Genomic DNA, 17,388 nt, shown 5'->3' on the forward strand with positions numbered 1-17,388 from the left:
CACCATAGACTACTCTCCGGAATCGGTTGCATTCTTGGACACACGCATCTCCATTAAGGACGGTCACCTCAGCACCTCACTGTACCGCAAGCCCACGGATAACCTCACGATGCTCCACTTCTCCAGCTTCCACCCTAAACACGTTAAAGAAGCCATCCCCTACGGACAAGCCCTCCGTATACACAGGATCTGCTCGGATGAGGAGGATCACAACAGACACCTCCTGACGCTGAAAGATGCCCTCATAAGAACAGGATATAGCGCTCGACTCATTGATCAACAGTTCCAACGCGCCACAGCGAAAAACCGCACCGACCTCCTCAGAAGACAAACACGGGACACAGTGGACAGAGTAACCTTCGTCGTCCAGTACTTCCCCGGAGCGGAGAAGCAACGGCATCTCCTCCGGAGCCTTCAACATGTCATTGATGAAGACGAACATCTCGCCAAGGCCATCCCCACACCCCCACTTCTTGCCTTCAAACAACCGCACAACCTCAAACCGACCATTGTCCGCAGCAAACTACCCAGCCTTCAGGAGAACAGTGACCACGACACCACACAACCCTGCCACAGCAACCTCTGCAAGACGTGCCGGATCATCGACACACATGCCATCATCTCACGTGAGAACACCATCCACCAGGTACACGGTACATACTCTTGCGACTCGGCCAACGTTGTCTACCTGATGCGCTGCAGGAAAGGATGTCCCGAGGCATGGTACATTGGGGAAACTATGCAGACGCTGCGACAACGGATGAATGAACACCGCTCGACAATCACCAGGCAAGATTGTTCTCTTCCTGTTGGGGAGCACTTCAGCGGTCACAGGCATTCGGCCTCTGATATTCGGGTAAGCGTTCTCCAAGGCGGCCTTCGCAACACACGACGGCGCAGAGATGCTGAGCAGAAACTGATAGCCAAGTTCCGCACACACGAGGACGGCCTCAACCGGGATATTGGGTTCATGTCACACTATCTGTAACCCCACAGTTGCCTGGACCTGCAGAGTTTCACTGGCTGTCTTGTCTGGAGACAATACACATCTTTTTAGCCTGTCTTGATGCTCTCTCTACTCACATTGTTTTGTTTCTTAAAGACTTGATTAGCTGTAAGTATTCGCATTCCAACCATTATTCATGTAAATTGAGTCTGTGTCTTTATATGCCCTGTTTGTGAACAGAATTCCCACTCATCTGAAGAAGGGGCTTGGAGCTCCAAAAGCTTGTGTGGCTTTTGCTACCAAATAAACCTGTTGGACTTTAACCTGGTGTTGTTAAACTTCTTACAGGAGAAGTGCCAGAGGACTGGAAGACAACTAACGTGGTACTATTATTCAACAAGGGAAGCAGGGACAAACCAGGTAATTACAGACCAGTGAGTCCAACATTAGTGGTAGGGAAATAATCGGAAAAAAAATCTGTGGGAATTAATCAGCAATTGGAGAGGCAAATGGCTTTGTCAGAGGGAGATCATACCTAACAAATTTGATTGAATGTTTTGAGGAGGTGACTTGGTGTGTAGATGAGGGCAGTGCAGTTGATGCAACCATTCGGACTTCAGTAAAGCTTTTGACAATGTCCCACACATGGGAGACTGATTAAGAAGGTAAGAGTCCATGGGATCCAGGGTATTTGGCAAACTAATCCCAATTGACTTAGGGGTAGGAGGGAGAAGGTGATGGTCAAAGGATGCTTTTGTGACTGGAAACCTGTGTCCAGTGGTGTACCATAGAGATCAGTGCTGGCTTCCTTGCTGTTTGTAGCGTACATTGATGATCTAGATCTGAATGCAGGGGTATCATAGAATCATACAGAGCAAAAGAGGCCCATGGGCCATCAATCTGTACCGACACATCAGAAACACCTGAACTCCCACCTAATCCCACCTGCCAGGCACTTGGCCCATAGCCCTGAAAGTTATGATGCGTGAAGTGCTCATCCAGGTACTTTTTAAGGGATGTGAGGCAACCCGCCTCCACCAGCCTCTGGGTAAAACGTTTTCCTCACAACCCATCAAAACCTCCTGCCCCTCATCTTGAACCTATGTCCCTTCATGACTGACCCTTCAATGAAGGAGATCAGCTGCTCTCTATCCACTCTGTCCATATCTCTCATAACCTTGTACACCTCGATCTGGTCGACCCTCAGTCTTCTCTACTCCAACGAAAACAACCCAAGCCTAGCCAACCTCTCTTCATAACTTAAATGTTCCATCCCAGGCAGTATCCTGGTAAATCTCCTCTGCTCCCACTCCAGTGCAATCACATCCTTCCAATAATGTGGTGACCAGAATAACAAATAACGTTGCAGATTACATGAAAATTGGTGGTGTAGTAAATACCGAGGAGGAAACACTTGGATTACAGGATAATATATACGGATGGACTGGTCAAATGGGCAGAATAGTGGTAAATGGAACTTAACCCTGAAAAGTGTGAGGTATGCATTTTGGGAGAACTAACAAGGTAAGAGAATACACAATGAACGGAAGGACATCAAGAAGTACAAAGGACCAGAGGGACCATGCGGGTACATGCCCAAAGATCCCTGAAGGCAGTAGAACAGGTAGGTAATGTAGTTAAGAAGGCATATGGGATACTTGCCTTTATTAGCCAAGGCATAGAATATAAGAGCAGGGTGGTTATGGTGGAGCTGTATAAATTGCTGGTTAGGCAACAGCTAAAGTACTGTGTGCAGCACTGGTCACCACACTACAGGAAGGATTTCATTGCACTGGAAAGGGTGCAGAGGAGATTCATCAGGATGTTGTCTCGGATGGAGTATTTCAGCTATGAAGAGAGGCTGGATAGGCTCAGGTTCTTTTCCTTGGAGCAGAGATTGCTGAGGGGGTAGCTGACAGAGGTGTACAAAATTATGAGGGACATCGATAGGAAGAAACTTTTCATCTTATTAGAGGGTCAATAACCAGGGGCATATATTTAAGATAAGGAGGGAACAGGAGATTTAAAGGGGATTTGAGTAAAAACCTTTTCATCCAAAGGGTGGTGGGAACCTGGAACTCGTTGCCTGAAAGGGTGGTAGAGGCAGAAACCCTCACAATATTTAAGAAGCATTTAGATGAGCATTTGAAACACCACAGCATACAAGGCTCTGGACCAAGTGCTGGAAAATGGGAATTGTGGCTAGCACAGGCACGATAGGCTGAGAGGTCTCTTTCAGTGCTGTAAAACTTTGACTCCACTATATCATGTTCTACTCCTCAATTACTACCAACAACCTTCTTCCATGATGGTACCTTTCCACGTAAGCTCAAGAAACCGAACCTTACCTGTTATAACCTTTCAGACTCAACACTGGGTTCAACAAATTCTTATCAGAAACCCTGCATTTTATTTCCTGCATCTTTGTAGGGTTCAGTTTTATGCTCGTTTTTCTCTCACTTCTGTTTTCAGATTGCAATTGTTCATGTTTCTGCCATTCACACTTCCTCTCGGCACATTTTTTGCTTTTTGTCCTTTTATCATTTCCACTCTCTTTGACTATGCACCAATTTCCAATTGGTCCCTGGCATCATCAATTATTTTGGGGGAGGAATTCCAGATTTCTACTCCCCTTTGTGTGAAGAAGTCATTCCTGACATCACCTCTGAAGGACCTGACGCTTATTTTAAATTTATGGTGTCTTGTTCTGTATTCTCTTCCCAGATGAAATAGTTTCTCTTTGTTACCTTATCAAATCCTTCAAACATCTCAAATATTTCATTTTCGACATTTAACAGAATACAAGCCAGGTTGCTGCAATCTGTCTTCATCTTTTAACTCACAGTGGTTAGCACTGCTGCGGGTTTGGTTGAAGCCTTGGATGACTATCTGTGTGGGTTTCCTCCAGGTGCTCCATTTTCCTTCCACAGTCCAAAGATGTGCAGGGTAGGTGGATTGGCCATGGTAAATTGCCCCTTAGCGATTCAAGATGTGTAGGTTAGGGGCAATTAGTGAGATAACTGTGCCGGATAGGGCCGGGGGAGTGGTTGTGGGCCTGGGTAAGATGCTCTGCTGGAGAGTCAGTGCAGACCCGATGGGCCAAATAGCCTCCTTCTGCACTGTCGGGATTGTATGGTTCTATGGTTTAGTCCCCTGTATCATACTGATGAACGTGTGCTACATTCCTCAAAGGTCAATGTACATTATTGGACAAGGAGAGATTGAATAGGTTGGGACTTTATTCCCTGGAGCGTAAAAGATTGAGGGGAGATTTGATAGAGGTGTATAAGATTTTGATGGGTATAGATAGAGTGAATGCAAGCAGGCTTTTTCCGCTGAGGCAAGGGGAGAAAAAAACCAGAGGGCATGGGTTAAGGGTGAAAGGAGAAAAGTTTAAAGGGAATATTAGGGGGGGCTTCTTCACGCAGAGAGTGGTGGGAGTGTGGAATGAGCTGCCGGATAAAGTGGTAAATGCGGGGTCACTTTTAACATTTAAGAAAAACTTGGACGGGTTCATGGATGAGAGGGGTGTGGAGGGATATGGTCCAAGTGCAGGTCAGTGGGACTAGGCATAAAATGGTTCGGCACAGACAAGAAGGGCCAAAAGGCCTGTTTCTGAGCTGTAATTTTCTATGGTTCTATGGTTCTATGGAGACCAGTGGCCTGTGCTAGCAATCCAGCAGCCTGGACTGCAGTAATCCAGAGACCTGGACTGGTAACTCAGACATAAAACAAGAGCTTCAATTCCACTAGGTCAGCTTGTAAACTACCACACACACAAAGAACATGCTAACGGCACTAACCTGAACAGATAACTCCAGCATCCCAGCTGTGTGTGCAGTTATTCTCCACCCATGGTTTGGCAGAGCACTGGTCGAGGGCATACTCTGTCCCATCACAGCTCACATTATGAGGCCAGATGACCCCATTCCCCTCTTCATAATAGGCGTCTCTTGTTGCTGACAGGGCCGTGCCACAGTTTAACACTTTGCAAACCACGTTTGCAGCTTTTACATCCCAGCCATCATCACAGATGGTTCCCCAGATCGAATTACGATAGACTTCAACTCTCCCAGAGCACATGTTAGTACCATTCACTAGCCGTATGGGTACAGGACCTAGAGATGGAAATATGGTTAAATTGTTTTGTGTCACCTTGACTCACACTGCTGTCATTAACACGACATTTGAGCCCAAGTGGCAGACTCTTAGCAAAGAGATCACTTAAGTACAGGAATAGGCCTTTAAGCCCCTCAAGTCTTCCCAACAATCAATTGGATCGGTGAAGACCTTCATCTTAACTCCAACTATCTGCTCTGTTCCACAAACCTTAACTGCCATTCCCAACAAAAATGTTTAATCTTCAATTTGCAAATTCCAATTGATCCCAAGCATCGAAAGATTTTTGGGAGAAAGAGTTCCAGATTTCACTCCCCTCTGTAAAGATATGCTTCCTGACATCCCTCCAGAGCTGCATCACTCTAAGGTTCAGTCCCTTGTTCTACAGATTCTCTCACCAGTGGAAATTGATTCTATCTCCTCCATTAAATCCTTTAAATCCAATTAGATCCCCCTTAATTTTCTATATTCAACTCAATGTAAGCCATGTTTCTGCAATCTGTCTGAATAATTTAACTCTTTCAGATCCCAGTATTTTGCTGATGAATCTGTGCAGGATCTGCCCCAAGATCAACACATTTTATTGAACAAATAACTGATGGATTTGTAACCCAGAGGAAGGGCAGATAATCCACAGTCCTGGCAGGGATTGTGGAAAAAAACAAGGCCTCCGATCCAACTAGTTTGTGAACCAGTACACCCAAAGACCACATTAAATGCAAAGCAGAGAACTCCTCCGCCCTCACAGGAACAACAAAGCCTCCACCCACAACAGAGCACTCACCCAAGCAGAGAAGGCTCCCCCCCCGACTCATCTAAGCAAGGAAGCTTGTCGCTGATGCTGGCAAGGGACCATTTCCACCTCACCAAGAATGGAGCACTGTCCTATGAACCCCACTCATCCGAGCAGAAAACTACACTCACCTGAACAGGTAACTCCAGCATCTTGTCTGTGTGTGCAGTTAGTTCCCAACCATGGCTTGGCAGTGCACTGATCGAGGGAAGACTCTGTCCCATCACAGCTCACATTATGAGACCAGATGATTCCAATACCCTCTCCAAAGGACGCATCTCTTTCTATTGACAGGGCTATCCCACAGTTTAACACTCTGCAAACCACGCTCGCTGTTTTAACATCCCAGCCATTGTCACAAACGGTCCCCCAGATGGAGTTCCGATAAACTTCAACTCTCCCGGAACACATGTTGCTACCATTCACCAGCCGTACAGGTATTGGTCCTGGAATACAGATGAGAACATGTTTGGACTGGTCTCGGATTAACTAGATTCATTAACTGGACACTTTAGCCCAGGTATCAGTCTCCTACCAATAGCACAGATAATAATATAATCATATATTAATATATATATGTGTAATATATTACACATATAATCAACCCAATCAGGTCTTTTACGTTGATTAAAAAGCCTAAAGAAAGGCGTTTCCTTGAAGTGGTCCATGAGCTAAGAATTTGTGTACATGTGTTTGACACCCTCTTTTTTAATTTGAGTATTTCAATATAAACATAACCCAGCAGGCAAAGCTTTATTCTTAAACAAGTTAATGGTAAGTTTATTGCTAAACTATTGCTGAAAATTGCAGAAAAGTGACAAATTTATTAAAAATACAGATACAAAGTTTAAAATGCAGATAAAGATGGAGAATAATTATAAAAGTGAAATTCTTTGAAGATATTGAGTGAAATCTTACTGAAAAATGGCAGAATGTTGTTTCCAGTGAGAAAACCAGTGTGTTTCTCTCCAGAATCCACCAAATGGTTTTCTCTCCAGATCTTACGACACTGCCGAAAAAAATCAATGGGGCAGGTTCTGCAGCGTCATACAGGGGGGCAGGGTAACAACACGCCGGCAAAACCCGGCTGCTCAGTTATCAGGGTGTCCCGATCAGAACCTGAGGAAACCTCCTCTCCCCCCACCGCCCCCCCCACAACCCACCCAAGGAAGTCTCGGGAGCTCCCTTCGCCACCCCCAATCAGAGATGGCACCTCTCTGGATTCCTTTTTCAATAGATTATTTGATTTGATATTGTCACATGTGTTAGTATACAGTGAAAAGTTTCTTGCGTGCTATTGAGACAAAGCATACCGTTCATAGAGAAGGAAACAAGAGAGTGCAGAATGTAGTGTTACAGTCATTGCTAGGGTGCAGAGAAAGATCAACTTAATGCAAGGTAGGTCCATTCAAAAGTCTGACAGCAGCAGGGAAAAAGCTGTTCTCAAGTTGGTTGGTACGTGACCTCAGACTTTTGTGTCTTTTTCCCGACGGAAAAAGGTGGAAGGGAGAATGTTCAGGGTGCGTGGGGTCCTTAATTATGCTGGCTGCTTTGTCCAGGCAGTGGGAAGTGTAGACAGAGTCAATGGATGGGAGGCTGGTTTGCATGATGGATTGGGCTACATTCACGACCTTTTGTAGTTTCTTGCGGTCTTGGACAGAGCAGGAGCCATACCAAGCTGTGATACAACTAGAAAGAATGCTTTCTGTGGTGCATCTGTCATGCCAAATTTCCTTAGTCTTCTGAGAAAGTAGAGGCGTTGGTGGACTTTCTTAACTATAGTGTCGGCATGGCGGGACCAGGACAGGTTGTTGGTGATCTGGACACCTAAAAACCTGAAGCTCTCGACCCTTTCTACTTCGTCCTCGTTGATGTGATCAGGGGCATGTTCTCCTCTATGCTTCCTGAAGTCGATGACAATCCCCTTTGTTTTGTTGACTTTGAGGAAGAGATTATTGTTGCTGCACCAGTTCACTGGATTCTCTATCTCATTCCTGTACTCTTTCTCATCATTGTTTGAGATCCGGCCCACTATGGTGGTGTCATCAGCAAACTTGAAAATCGAATTGGAGGGGAATTTGGCCACACAGTCATAGGTGTATAGAAAGTATTAGTGATGATTTCTGAGCAACTTGCTCTGACTCCCCGTGGAAGAGAAAAATCCAGCTCTCGCATGCAGTTCATCATTAATTCAGCTGAGAGCTATGAGTTGGAATTGACTTCTGGAGGTCCTCTGCACAAAATGGCTGTTCTCAGCCAGACTTTCCACAAATCAAAACTCAAATATGGCTGCTACCCCAAGCCGAATATTAAAGGCATGGATAGAGTGGACGTGGGGAAGATGTTTCTATTAGTAGGCATGACTAGGATCTGTGGGCACAGCCTTAGAATAAAGGGATGACCCTTTAGAACTGAGATGAGGAGGAATGTCTTCAGCCAGAAGGTGGTGAATCTATGGAATTTATTGCCACAGAAGACTGTGGAGGCCAGGTCATTCAGTATATTTAAGACAGAGATGAATAGGTTCTTGAATGGCAATGGGGATCAAAGGTTATTGGGAAAAGATGGGAGAATGAGGTTGAGAAACTTATCAGCCATGATTGAATGGCGGAGCAGACTTGATGGGCTAAATGACCTCATACTGCTCCTTTAGCTTATGGTCTACTATGGTCGTTAACCTTTTAAGTATTGGGTTAACCCAGGACAGGGTGTCTAGTCCTCGTTGCCTTTTAGCTGAGATAATTAGCATTTTATATGTCTCAGCTTGAATTAAATGGCTGCCATTCTTCCAGGTTCTGAGAGATAGGAAAGAGCAATTTATACCCCCAGTTAAATCATTGTCAATGGATTTCTGTTTACCCAAGGAGATGCGTATTGAATTTCAAATGTCGGGGTATGTCCACTTGCAATTCACTTTAAGGCTTTCTGGACGCTGAAGAAATATTGAAGTTGGAAAAGGTCAGGTGACTTTTGACAGCCATTTTAGCTGATGCCTTTTCTGCCTCCTTCAGCTGACTTGGTTTGTCTTCAGCCCTTTTAATACACGAGTAACTTCCCTCAAGCTTTCTGACTAAATGGCGTGCATCCCTTGCCGTCTCTTGACTTGCTTATGGATTTCCTCGAGGTCTGTGGGATCTGGGGAAGGAGCAGCGCTCCAAAAGATTATGGTATTTGCTACCAAATAAACCTGTTGGACTTTAACCTGGTGTTGTGAGATTTCTTACTGGGATCTGGCTTTGCCATTTTATCTTTCATGGATTGTATAACTAACTCCCTATAGGGCTTCTGAAAACTTTTCAGTTGTCTGCAACTTTACAGATTCTTGCTGCTGAAATTGTTAAGTTTGCTCAGCCTCTCTTTGCAGTTTTTGAGTTTTGCTAGGTAACACCTTCAAGTAAAAGTTGGGCCCCTTGCATGGCCAAGCTTGTGACTACATCCACTGTCACCAGCCTGGTAACAAGTTCACTCTCTTCGTGGATCTCAACCGTAATGGCTGCACCAGTCAGACTTTTAACCATCATTTTGGAATTTGTCCTGCTTCTGCATAGGAAATCTTCAATTCTCCCTGCTAAAAGTGTGTACAAACAACCAGTATTCCAGAAAATGTTAATCTCCCTTCCCAGTTCTTTGAAACCACTAATGGCCATTTCCCCTTTACACACAAAACCCTGATAGGTTTTTGTGCCTTTGATCATCGTTTTAGTGACGATGGTTACAGGCTATGCTGGAAGATTCCCATCGGTTTTCTTTGCATGCCAAATATGTTCCTTAATATGGCCGCAATTAAGACAGACAGGGTGTGGTTCTGCAGCTCTGCCTTCCACATTACTTCTTTCCAAGGTTGGGATTGGTGATCCCATTTTTCTCTTTTACCTTAGGATCTATTTCCTTTCCCTCTGTAACCCTCCGGTCTTTTCCCCACAGATATAAACTCTGATTATTTGCTGTGATTCAGATGTCTGTGAATCAATTCATAATCTCATGGCAGTTGCCTTTGCTGAGGTAGTTTTTGTTCCACAAGGCGCATTTTAATATTGTAAGAAAGACAATATCTGAACTCCAGTAACAACATCAACACTTTTATTCCATTGAAAGTATGTTAGAGTGTGCACCCATTGGTCAAAATCAATCAATTTGACTCTTTCAAATTCCATAAACATTTGCAAGGCTTTCCTATGGCGGCACGGTAGCACAGTGGTTAGCACTGCTGCTTCACAGCTCCAGGGTCCCGGGTTTGATTCCCGGCTCGGGTCACTGTCTGTGTGGAGTTTGCACATTCTCCCCGTGTCTGCGTGGGTTTCCTCCGGGTGCTCCGGTTTCCACCCACAGTCCAAAAATGTGCGGGTTAGGTTGATTGGCCAGGTTAAAAATTGACCCTGGGATGCGAAGGTTAGAGGGATTAGCGGGTAAATATGTGGGGGTAGGGCCTGGGTGGGATTGTGGTCGGTGCAGACTCGATGGGCCGAATGGCCTCCTTCTGCACTGTAGGGATTCTATGATTCTATGATTCTATGTGAACTCCCAGATCACCTACAGCTCCTGGCATGAGTTCATAGGGACTGCAGAAACATTTGCTTGGGTTCCTGCTGCGAATTTGTTGGCAGTTCCTGGCATGAGCTCTGGCTAGTCTTTCTTTCTTTCCTTTCAGAGCTTGTGGATTCACCCTTTCTTTCTGGACCTGAAACTGTTGCTCCTTTTCTTTTCTTCAGCCTGTAAATTCCAGCTCAATTTCCCACCTCTCTTTCTGCCAAAGTGAACTTGTCTAGTTTCAATTCAGCTTCTGCTGCCTGTTATAATTCTGGACTGTATTCAAAATGCTCACCTAGCATTTTCAGGAGTTCCTGAATTTGTCTTTACTGGGGATCTTAATTACTACCTGCTTAGTAATGACTGTTAGTAGCTCCACATCCAAAGATGCTAACTCCTGCCAATTTTAACCTTTCTGATCAATAAACTCTTGTTATCAAAAGTTGCCATCTTAATTTATTGTTTGTTCTTTTACAAAACAAAGTTTGCAGCTGTAGCTTCCAATTTGATTTCCAACAATTTGAACTCTGTTACTTTGCTTCTATTTCCACCTTCTTTGCAGAGACCTGAACTCATATACAGGGGCCGCAACTGGTAGCACAAGGTGCTGAGCTCTTAGCACAGGGGCCTGGACTCACAGCACAGGGACCTGGCCTCACAGCACAGGGGCCTGGCCTCACAGCACAGGGGCCTGGCCTCACAGCACAGGGGCCTGGACTCACAGCACAGGGGCCTGGACTCACAGCACAGGGGCCTGGACTCACAGCACAGGGGCCTGGACTCACAGCACAGGGGCCTGGACTCACAGCACAGGGGCCTGGACTCACAGCACAGGGGCCTGGACTCACAGCACAGGGGCCTGGACTCACAGCACAGGGGCCTGGACTCACAGCACAGGCGCCTGGACTCACAGCACAGGGACCTGGACTCACAGCACAGGGACCTGGACTCACAGCACAGGGACCTGGACTCACAGCACAGGGACCTGGACTCACAGCACAGGGACCTGGACTCACAGCACAGGGACCTGGACTCACAGCACAGGGACCTGGACTCATAACCCGAGTCACCCAAAGACCTAGACTAATAATACAATAAATAATACAATAATAATAATAAACCGGGGTCTGGACTCATAACGCTGGAGCCTGAGCTAGAGGCGTAAACTGGTAACCCAAAAGCCTGAACATTGAATCAAAAGGTCTGTATCACTAATCTGGAGGCTGGTAGTAACACAGTGAGGTGAACCATCGTTGGTTCCCACTAGGTAGTACTGAGCCAGGGTCTGGCCAGTACTACGAGTCTGTATACAGGTTGCTGTTGGGGTTAGGGATGGGTTGTTCTACTTGTTGCTGTTGGGGTTAGGGTTGGGCTGTTCTACCTGTATTATAGTTATTATGGTACATCCCAGTCGGGCTCCGCCTCCTGGGAGAGGTATAAAGGTCACTGCTCTGTCTGGGACCCCTCAGTCTGGGATCGTGTACTATATATGGTAGCTTCGTTGTAATAGTAAATAAAAGCCTTTATTTCCTTGAGCATCTCAAGCCTCGTGAGTAATAACGCGCATCAATTTTATTTACTATTAATTAAACTCTCGTCGTTAAACAAAAAGGAAAACGATACAGAGAGTATGGAGCAAATGTTAAAACCCGAAAGTCTTATACTGGACCCACGTGCGGCGGGTGCCTCGAACACCTTCGACCACTGCTTGAAATGTTTTGAGGACTACCTTGCAGCCTCCGCAGCGGTCACCACAGACGACGACAGACTCCAGGTCCTCCACGCGAGGGTAAGCGGCGCTGTATATCTCGCGATCCGTGCAGCCACCGACTACAAAGGGGCCCTCGAGCTTCTTAAGAAGCGCTACATTAAACCGCCAAATGAGATGCATGCTCGATATCTCTTAGCCACTCGACGACGGCAGCCCGGCGAAACGACGGAACAGTACGCATGCGAGCTCCTACAGCTAGCCAGGGGCTGTAACTGCAAAGCAGTGTCGGTAGACCAGAACATGAATGACCTCGCTCGAGATGCGTTTGTGGCGGGAATCGGATCATCTTATATCCGACTCAGACTGTTGGAGCAAGGTAATCTTGATCTCACTAAGTCGATAGAACTAGCGGATACGTTGGAGACGGCCTCCAAAAGCCTAGCGTTGTATCCCGAAGACCACGTGGAGACAACGTGGCAGGAGCAGTTGCAGATCCCACATCATCCCTCGGGTCCGAAAAGCTGTGTGATGGCGTGCCCTCACTCGGGCCTGACAACGGCAGCAGCTCCAGGCGGCCCGCGGTGTTACTTCTGTGGGGGAGTGAAGCACACTCGGCAGCGATGTCCCGCTAAAGCGGTGTTGTGCTCCGCCTGCGGTAAGAAGGGACAATATTCGAAGGTATGTCGATCCAAACTTACTTCCAGGAACAGCAGTGCGGCCTGTGACTCCCCGGAGCCCGGTTCTTCGTCATCGTCGAGGGTTTCGTCCACGTACGAGGCCAGGACGCAGCCATTACAGATGACGGAGTCGCAAGAGACGCGCGACCACCAGGGGTCGCTGATTTTGGCGCCATCGCCCACGTGCGACCTATGGGAGCAGCCATTTTGGTCGGCACCGACCGCGAACGACCAGCAGGGGTCATCTTCATCCATCTCAGCTGCCTGCAGTGGCGCTCACGAACCAATGTAGGCGTCGATCATCCTGGACCAGGCCAAGCCTCACAGACTCGACAAGTCTATGATGGACATACAGGTAAACAAACGCTTGATTTATTGTCTGTTTGACAGCGGGAGCACTGAGAGTTTTATTCACCCAGACGCTGTGAAGTGGTGTGGCCTCCAGATTCAACCTGTCAAGCAGACGATTTCGATGGCATCAAGGTCCCGGTCTGTCACCGTGCTAGGGAGTTGCGTGGTAAATTTAACGGTGCAGGGCACGGTTTACGAGAGCATCAAGCTCCTGGTGTTACCGCACTTTTGCGCGCCAATACTCCTTGGACTAAATTTCATGGTCCACTTGAAGAGTGTAACCCTACAGTACGGTGGGCCACTCCCTCCGCATTCAGTGGGAGAACAGCAGCCTCCAAATTGCCCAAGGTGCCCCGCCTGTAGCCTCTCGACGCTGAAGATTACCACACCCTCCCTGTTCCAGAATCTTGTGCCAGGCTGCAAGCCCATCGCGACTAAGAGTAGGCGTTACAGCGCTGAGGATCGGATCTTCATTCGATCTGAAGTTCAGCGGCTCCTCAAGGAAGGGATCATACAATCTAGCGCTAGTCCATGGAGAGCGCAGGTCGTGGTGGTCAAGAGTGGGAACAAACCCCGGATGGTCATTGACTATAGTCAGACCATTAATAGATACATGCAGCTGGATGCGTATCCCCTCCCGCGCACATCTGACATGGTCAACCAGATTGCGCAGTACCGGGTGTTCTCCACCATAGACCTAAAGTCTGCCTACCACCAACTCCCCATTCGCCCAGAGGACCGACAATACACGGCTTTTGAGGCTGATGGTCGCTTGTATCACTTTCTCAGGGTTCCTTTTGGTGTCACCAATGGGGTCTCGGTCTTCCAGCGTGCTATGGACCGAATGGTGGACCATAACGGACTGCGGGCTACCTTCCCGTACCTGGATAACGTCACCATCTGCGGCCATGACCAGCAGGGCCATGACACCAATCTCCTTAAGTTCCTACGCACTGCATCTCGCCTGAATCTGACCTACAACAGGGAGAAGTGTGTATTTCGTACGCGCCGTTTAGCCATCCTCGGATACGTGGTGGAAAACGGGGTCATTGGCCCTGATCCAGACCGTATGCGTCCCCTCCTTGAACTTCCCCTGCCCACTAGCGCAAAAGCACTGAGAAGATGCTTAGGCTTCTTCTCTTACTACGCACAGTGGGTTCCCAATTACGCGGACAAAGCCCGTCCGCTCATCAAGTCTGCCTCTTTTCCCCTAACACCAGAGGCTCGATTGGCCTTTGATAAACTAAAAGCCGTCATCGGGAAAGCCACGGTGCACGCTGTTGATGAGTCCATGCCCTTTCAGGTGGAGGGCGATGCATCTGATTTCGCCCTGGCCGCCACACTTAACCAGGCGGGCAGGCCCGTCGCCTATTTTCCCGCACCCTCCAAGGCCCCGAAATTCGACATTCAGCGGTGGAAAAGGAGGCCCAGCCCATTGTGGAGGCCGTCAGGCATTGGCGCCATTATTTGGCGGGAAAACGGTTCACCCTGATCACGGACCAGCGGTCCGTGGCGTTCATGTTCAATAACACGCTGCGGGGCAAGATCAAGAACGACAAGATCTTGAGGTGGAGAATCGAACACTCCACCTATAATTACAACATCATGTATCGTCCAGGGAAACTCAACGAGCCCTCGGATGCCCTGTCGCGTGGAACATGCGCCAGTATACAGGAGGACCGTTTGCAGGCTCTCCACAATGACCTCTGCCATCCAGGGGTCACTCGGCTCTACCACTTCGTAAAAGCCCGCAATCTACCCTACTCGGTGGAGGATGTCAGGTCCATAATGAGAAGCTGTCGGGTATGCGCGGAATGCAAACCGCACTTTTACCGACCTGACCGGGCACAACTAGTCAAGGCCACTCGTCCCTTCGAAAGACTGAATGTCGACTTTAAGGAACCCCTTCCCTCGACAGATCGGAATGTGTACTTCCTCAACATCATTGATGAGTACTCGAGATTCCCTTTTGTTATTCCCTGCTCTGATACATCCGCTGCCACGGTTATCAAGGCATTCCGTGATCTTTTCACCCTGTTCGGGTACCCCTGCTACATTCACAGCGATAGGGGCTCGTCGTTCATGAGCGATGACTTGAGGCAATACCTGCTCTCATACGGGATTGCCTCTAGTAGAACCACGAGCTACAACCCTACGGTAACGGGCAGGTGGAACATGAGAATGCTACAGTCTGGAAGGCTGTCTTACTGGCGTTGAAGTCAAAAGGCCTTCCAGTCTCCCGTTGGCAAGAGGTGCTCCCTGATGCGCTCCACTCCATCCGCTCACTCCTGTGTACGGCAACCAACGCTACTCCCCATGAGAGGCTGTTTTCATTCCCTCAGAAGTCTTCCCCTGGAATTCATTACCGTCTTGGTTGACATACTCAGGACCTGTCCTCCTGCGGCGACATGTTAGGGCCCGCAAGTCCGACCCTTTGGTTGAACAGGTCCATCTCCTCCACGCCAACCCTCAGTATGCCTATGTAGCATACCCTGACGGGCGAGAGGACACGGTCTCGATTCGAGACCTGGCGCCAGCAGGGGACGTAGAAACCCCTGTCGCTCCCATACCTCCTGTTAGAAACCCCCCAACTATTGTTTCCCCTCCTGACACGGCGCGGGCAGCATCGGGACCATTACTTAACCCTTTTACTCCCGTGTACAGCTTGCCTGAGTCCAGGAGATGGTCACCACTTCAGGGCGTGTCAGAACTCAACGGATTATCATCACCTCGGGGTCAACCGGCCCGTGAGACGGTGGAGGAACCGTTGGACATCGCCTTGGGGAGAACGCCACCGTGAATGCCTACTCCGGTGTCATCACCGGTGTTGAGGAGGTCACAACGACGGTGCAGTCCCCCTGACCGTCTGAACTTATAGACTGATGACAAATTATTCTGTATTATTTTGTACCCCGCCGGCCTTTATCTTCAAAGGAGGGGTGAATGTGGTGAACCATCGTTGGCTCCCACTAGGTAGTACTGAGCCAGGGTCTGGCCAGTACTACGAGTCGGTATATAGGTTGCTGTTGGGGTTAGGGATGGGTTGTTCTACTTGTTACTGTTGGGGTTAGGGTTGGGCTGTTCTACCTGTATTATAGTTATTATGGTACATCCCAGTCAGGCTCCGCCTCCTGGGAGAGGTATAAAGGTCACTGCTCTGTCTGGGACCCCTCAGTCTGGGATCGTGTACTATATATATTGGAGTTTCGTTGTAATAGTAAATAAAAGCCTTTATTTCCTTGAGCATCTCAAGCCTCGTGAGTAATAACGCGCATCACACAGAAAGCTAGATTTTGAATAACCAGACAAGTTAGAAGTCAAACACATATAAGGAGTAGGTTAAATTTGCTCACCTGAGCAGATCACACCGGCATCCTCCCTGTGTGAGCAGTCGTTCCTCACCAGTGGGTTGGCAGAGCACTGATCAAGGGCAATCTCTGTACCATCACACTTCACATTATCCATCCAGATGTCCCCAGTCCCTTCTCCAAAGTAGGCATCTCTTGTTGCTGACAGGGCCGTCCCACAGTTCAGCACTCTGCAGACCACTCTCGCTGCATTTACATCCCAACCACTGTCGCAGATGGTACCCCAGGCAGAGTTAGAATAGATTTCCACTCTACCTGAGCACGTGTTGGAACCATTCACCAGACGTACAGGCATCGGACCTGGAATAGAGATGGAAACACGGTTAAATAGGTTTGGGATAATCTGGACCTTCACTGGAGTTGTTTATCTTGACATTTTAGCTCGGATATCAAGTCCCTCCCAATATTGGTTAACACAAAGATCATGTAAGAAGTTAGGAACAGGAGGCGGCATGTCAACCCCTCAAGCCTGTTACACAAGAACAGATGGAGACCTTTTCTCCCCTCCAACCTGTTCCATTGTTCTATTACATCCATATCGCAACTCCATCTATTTGCCTTGATTCAGTAACTTTTAATATCCTTATCCAAAGAGAGTCATATTGGACTTAAAATGTTGGCTGGAATTTTCCGCTCCCTCCAGCAGTGAGAAGCATGGTGGGCGAGGCACAATATTTGGAGTGTTTGCAAAAATCAGTTTCCACCATCAAGAAACGTATTTGGAATTTTATTCTTCCAACTTTGATGGTGAGTTATTTTCCCACTGATACATGTCAGAAACCACATTTGCATTGACTTGCATCTAATGAATGCTCAATAAAAGGCAAACTTGCAGGAATCATGTTCCCTTTAAATGCCCTGCCAGGAGATAATTAGAACGGTCTATTCCACAACTG

At 47.6% G+C, this 17,388-nt stretch overlaps 1 protein-coding gene across 1 annotated transcript in view; it reads right to left on the bottom strand.

Annotated features, from left to right (window-relative positions):
* The window catches only part of LOC144506493 (scavenger receptor cysteine-rich domain-containing protein DMBT1-like), a 56,586-nt gene that overhangs the window by 36,679 nt on the left and 2,519 nt on the right, over window positions 1–17,388 (bottom strand). Inside the window, exons 3-4 of the mRNA XM_078232722.1 lie at window positions 16,478–16,792; window positions 4,750–5,064 (exon numbers count right to left, since the gene is read on the bottom strand). Coding sequence (XP_078088848.1) covers window positions 4,750–5,064; window positions 16,478–16,792 — 630 coding nt within the window. The remainder of the gene's footprint in view (window positions 1–4,749; window positions 5,065–16,477; window positions 16,793–17,388) is intronic.

The sequence above is a fragment of the Mustelus asterias genome, chromosome 1 (genome assembly GCF_964213995.1).
Source record: "Mustelus asterias chromosome 1, sMusAst1.hap1.1, whole genome shotgun sequence".
Taxonomy (NCBI): Eukaryota; Metazoa; Chordata; class Chondrichthyes; order Carcharhiniformes; family Triakidae; genus Mustelus; species Mustelus asterias.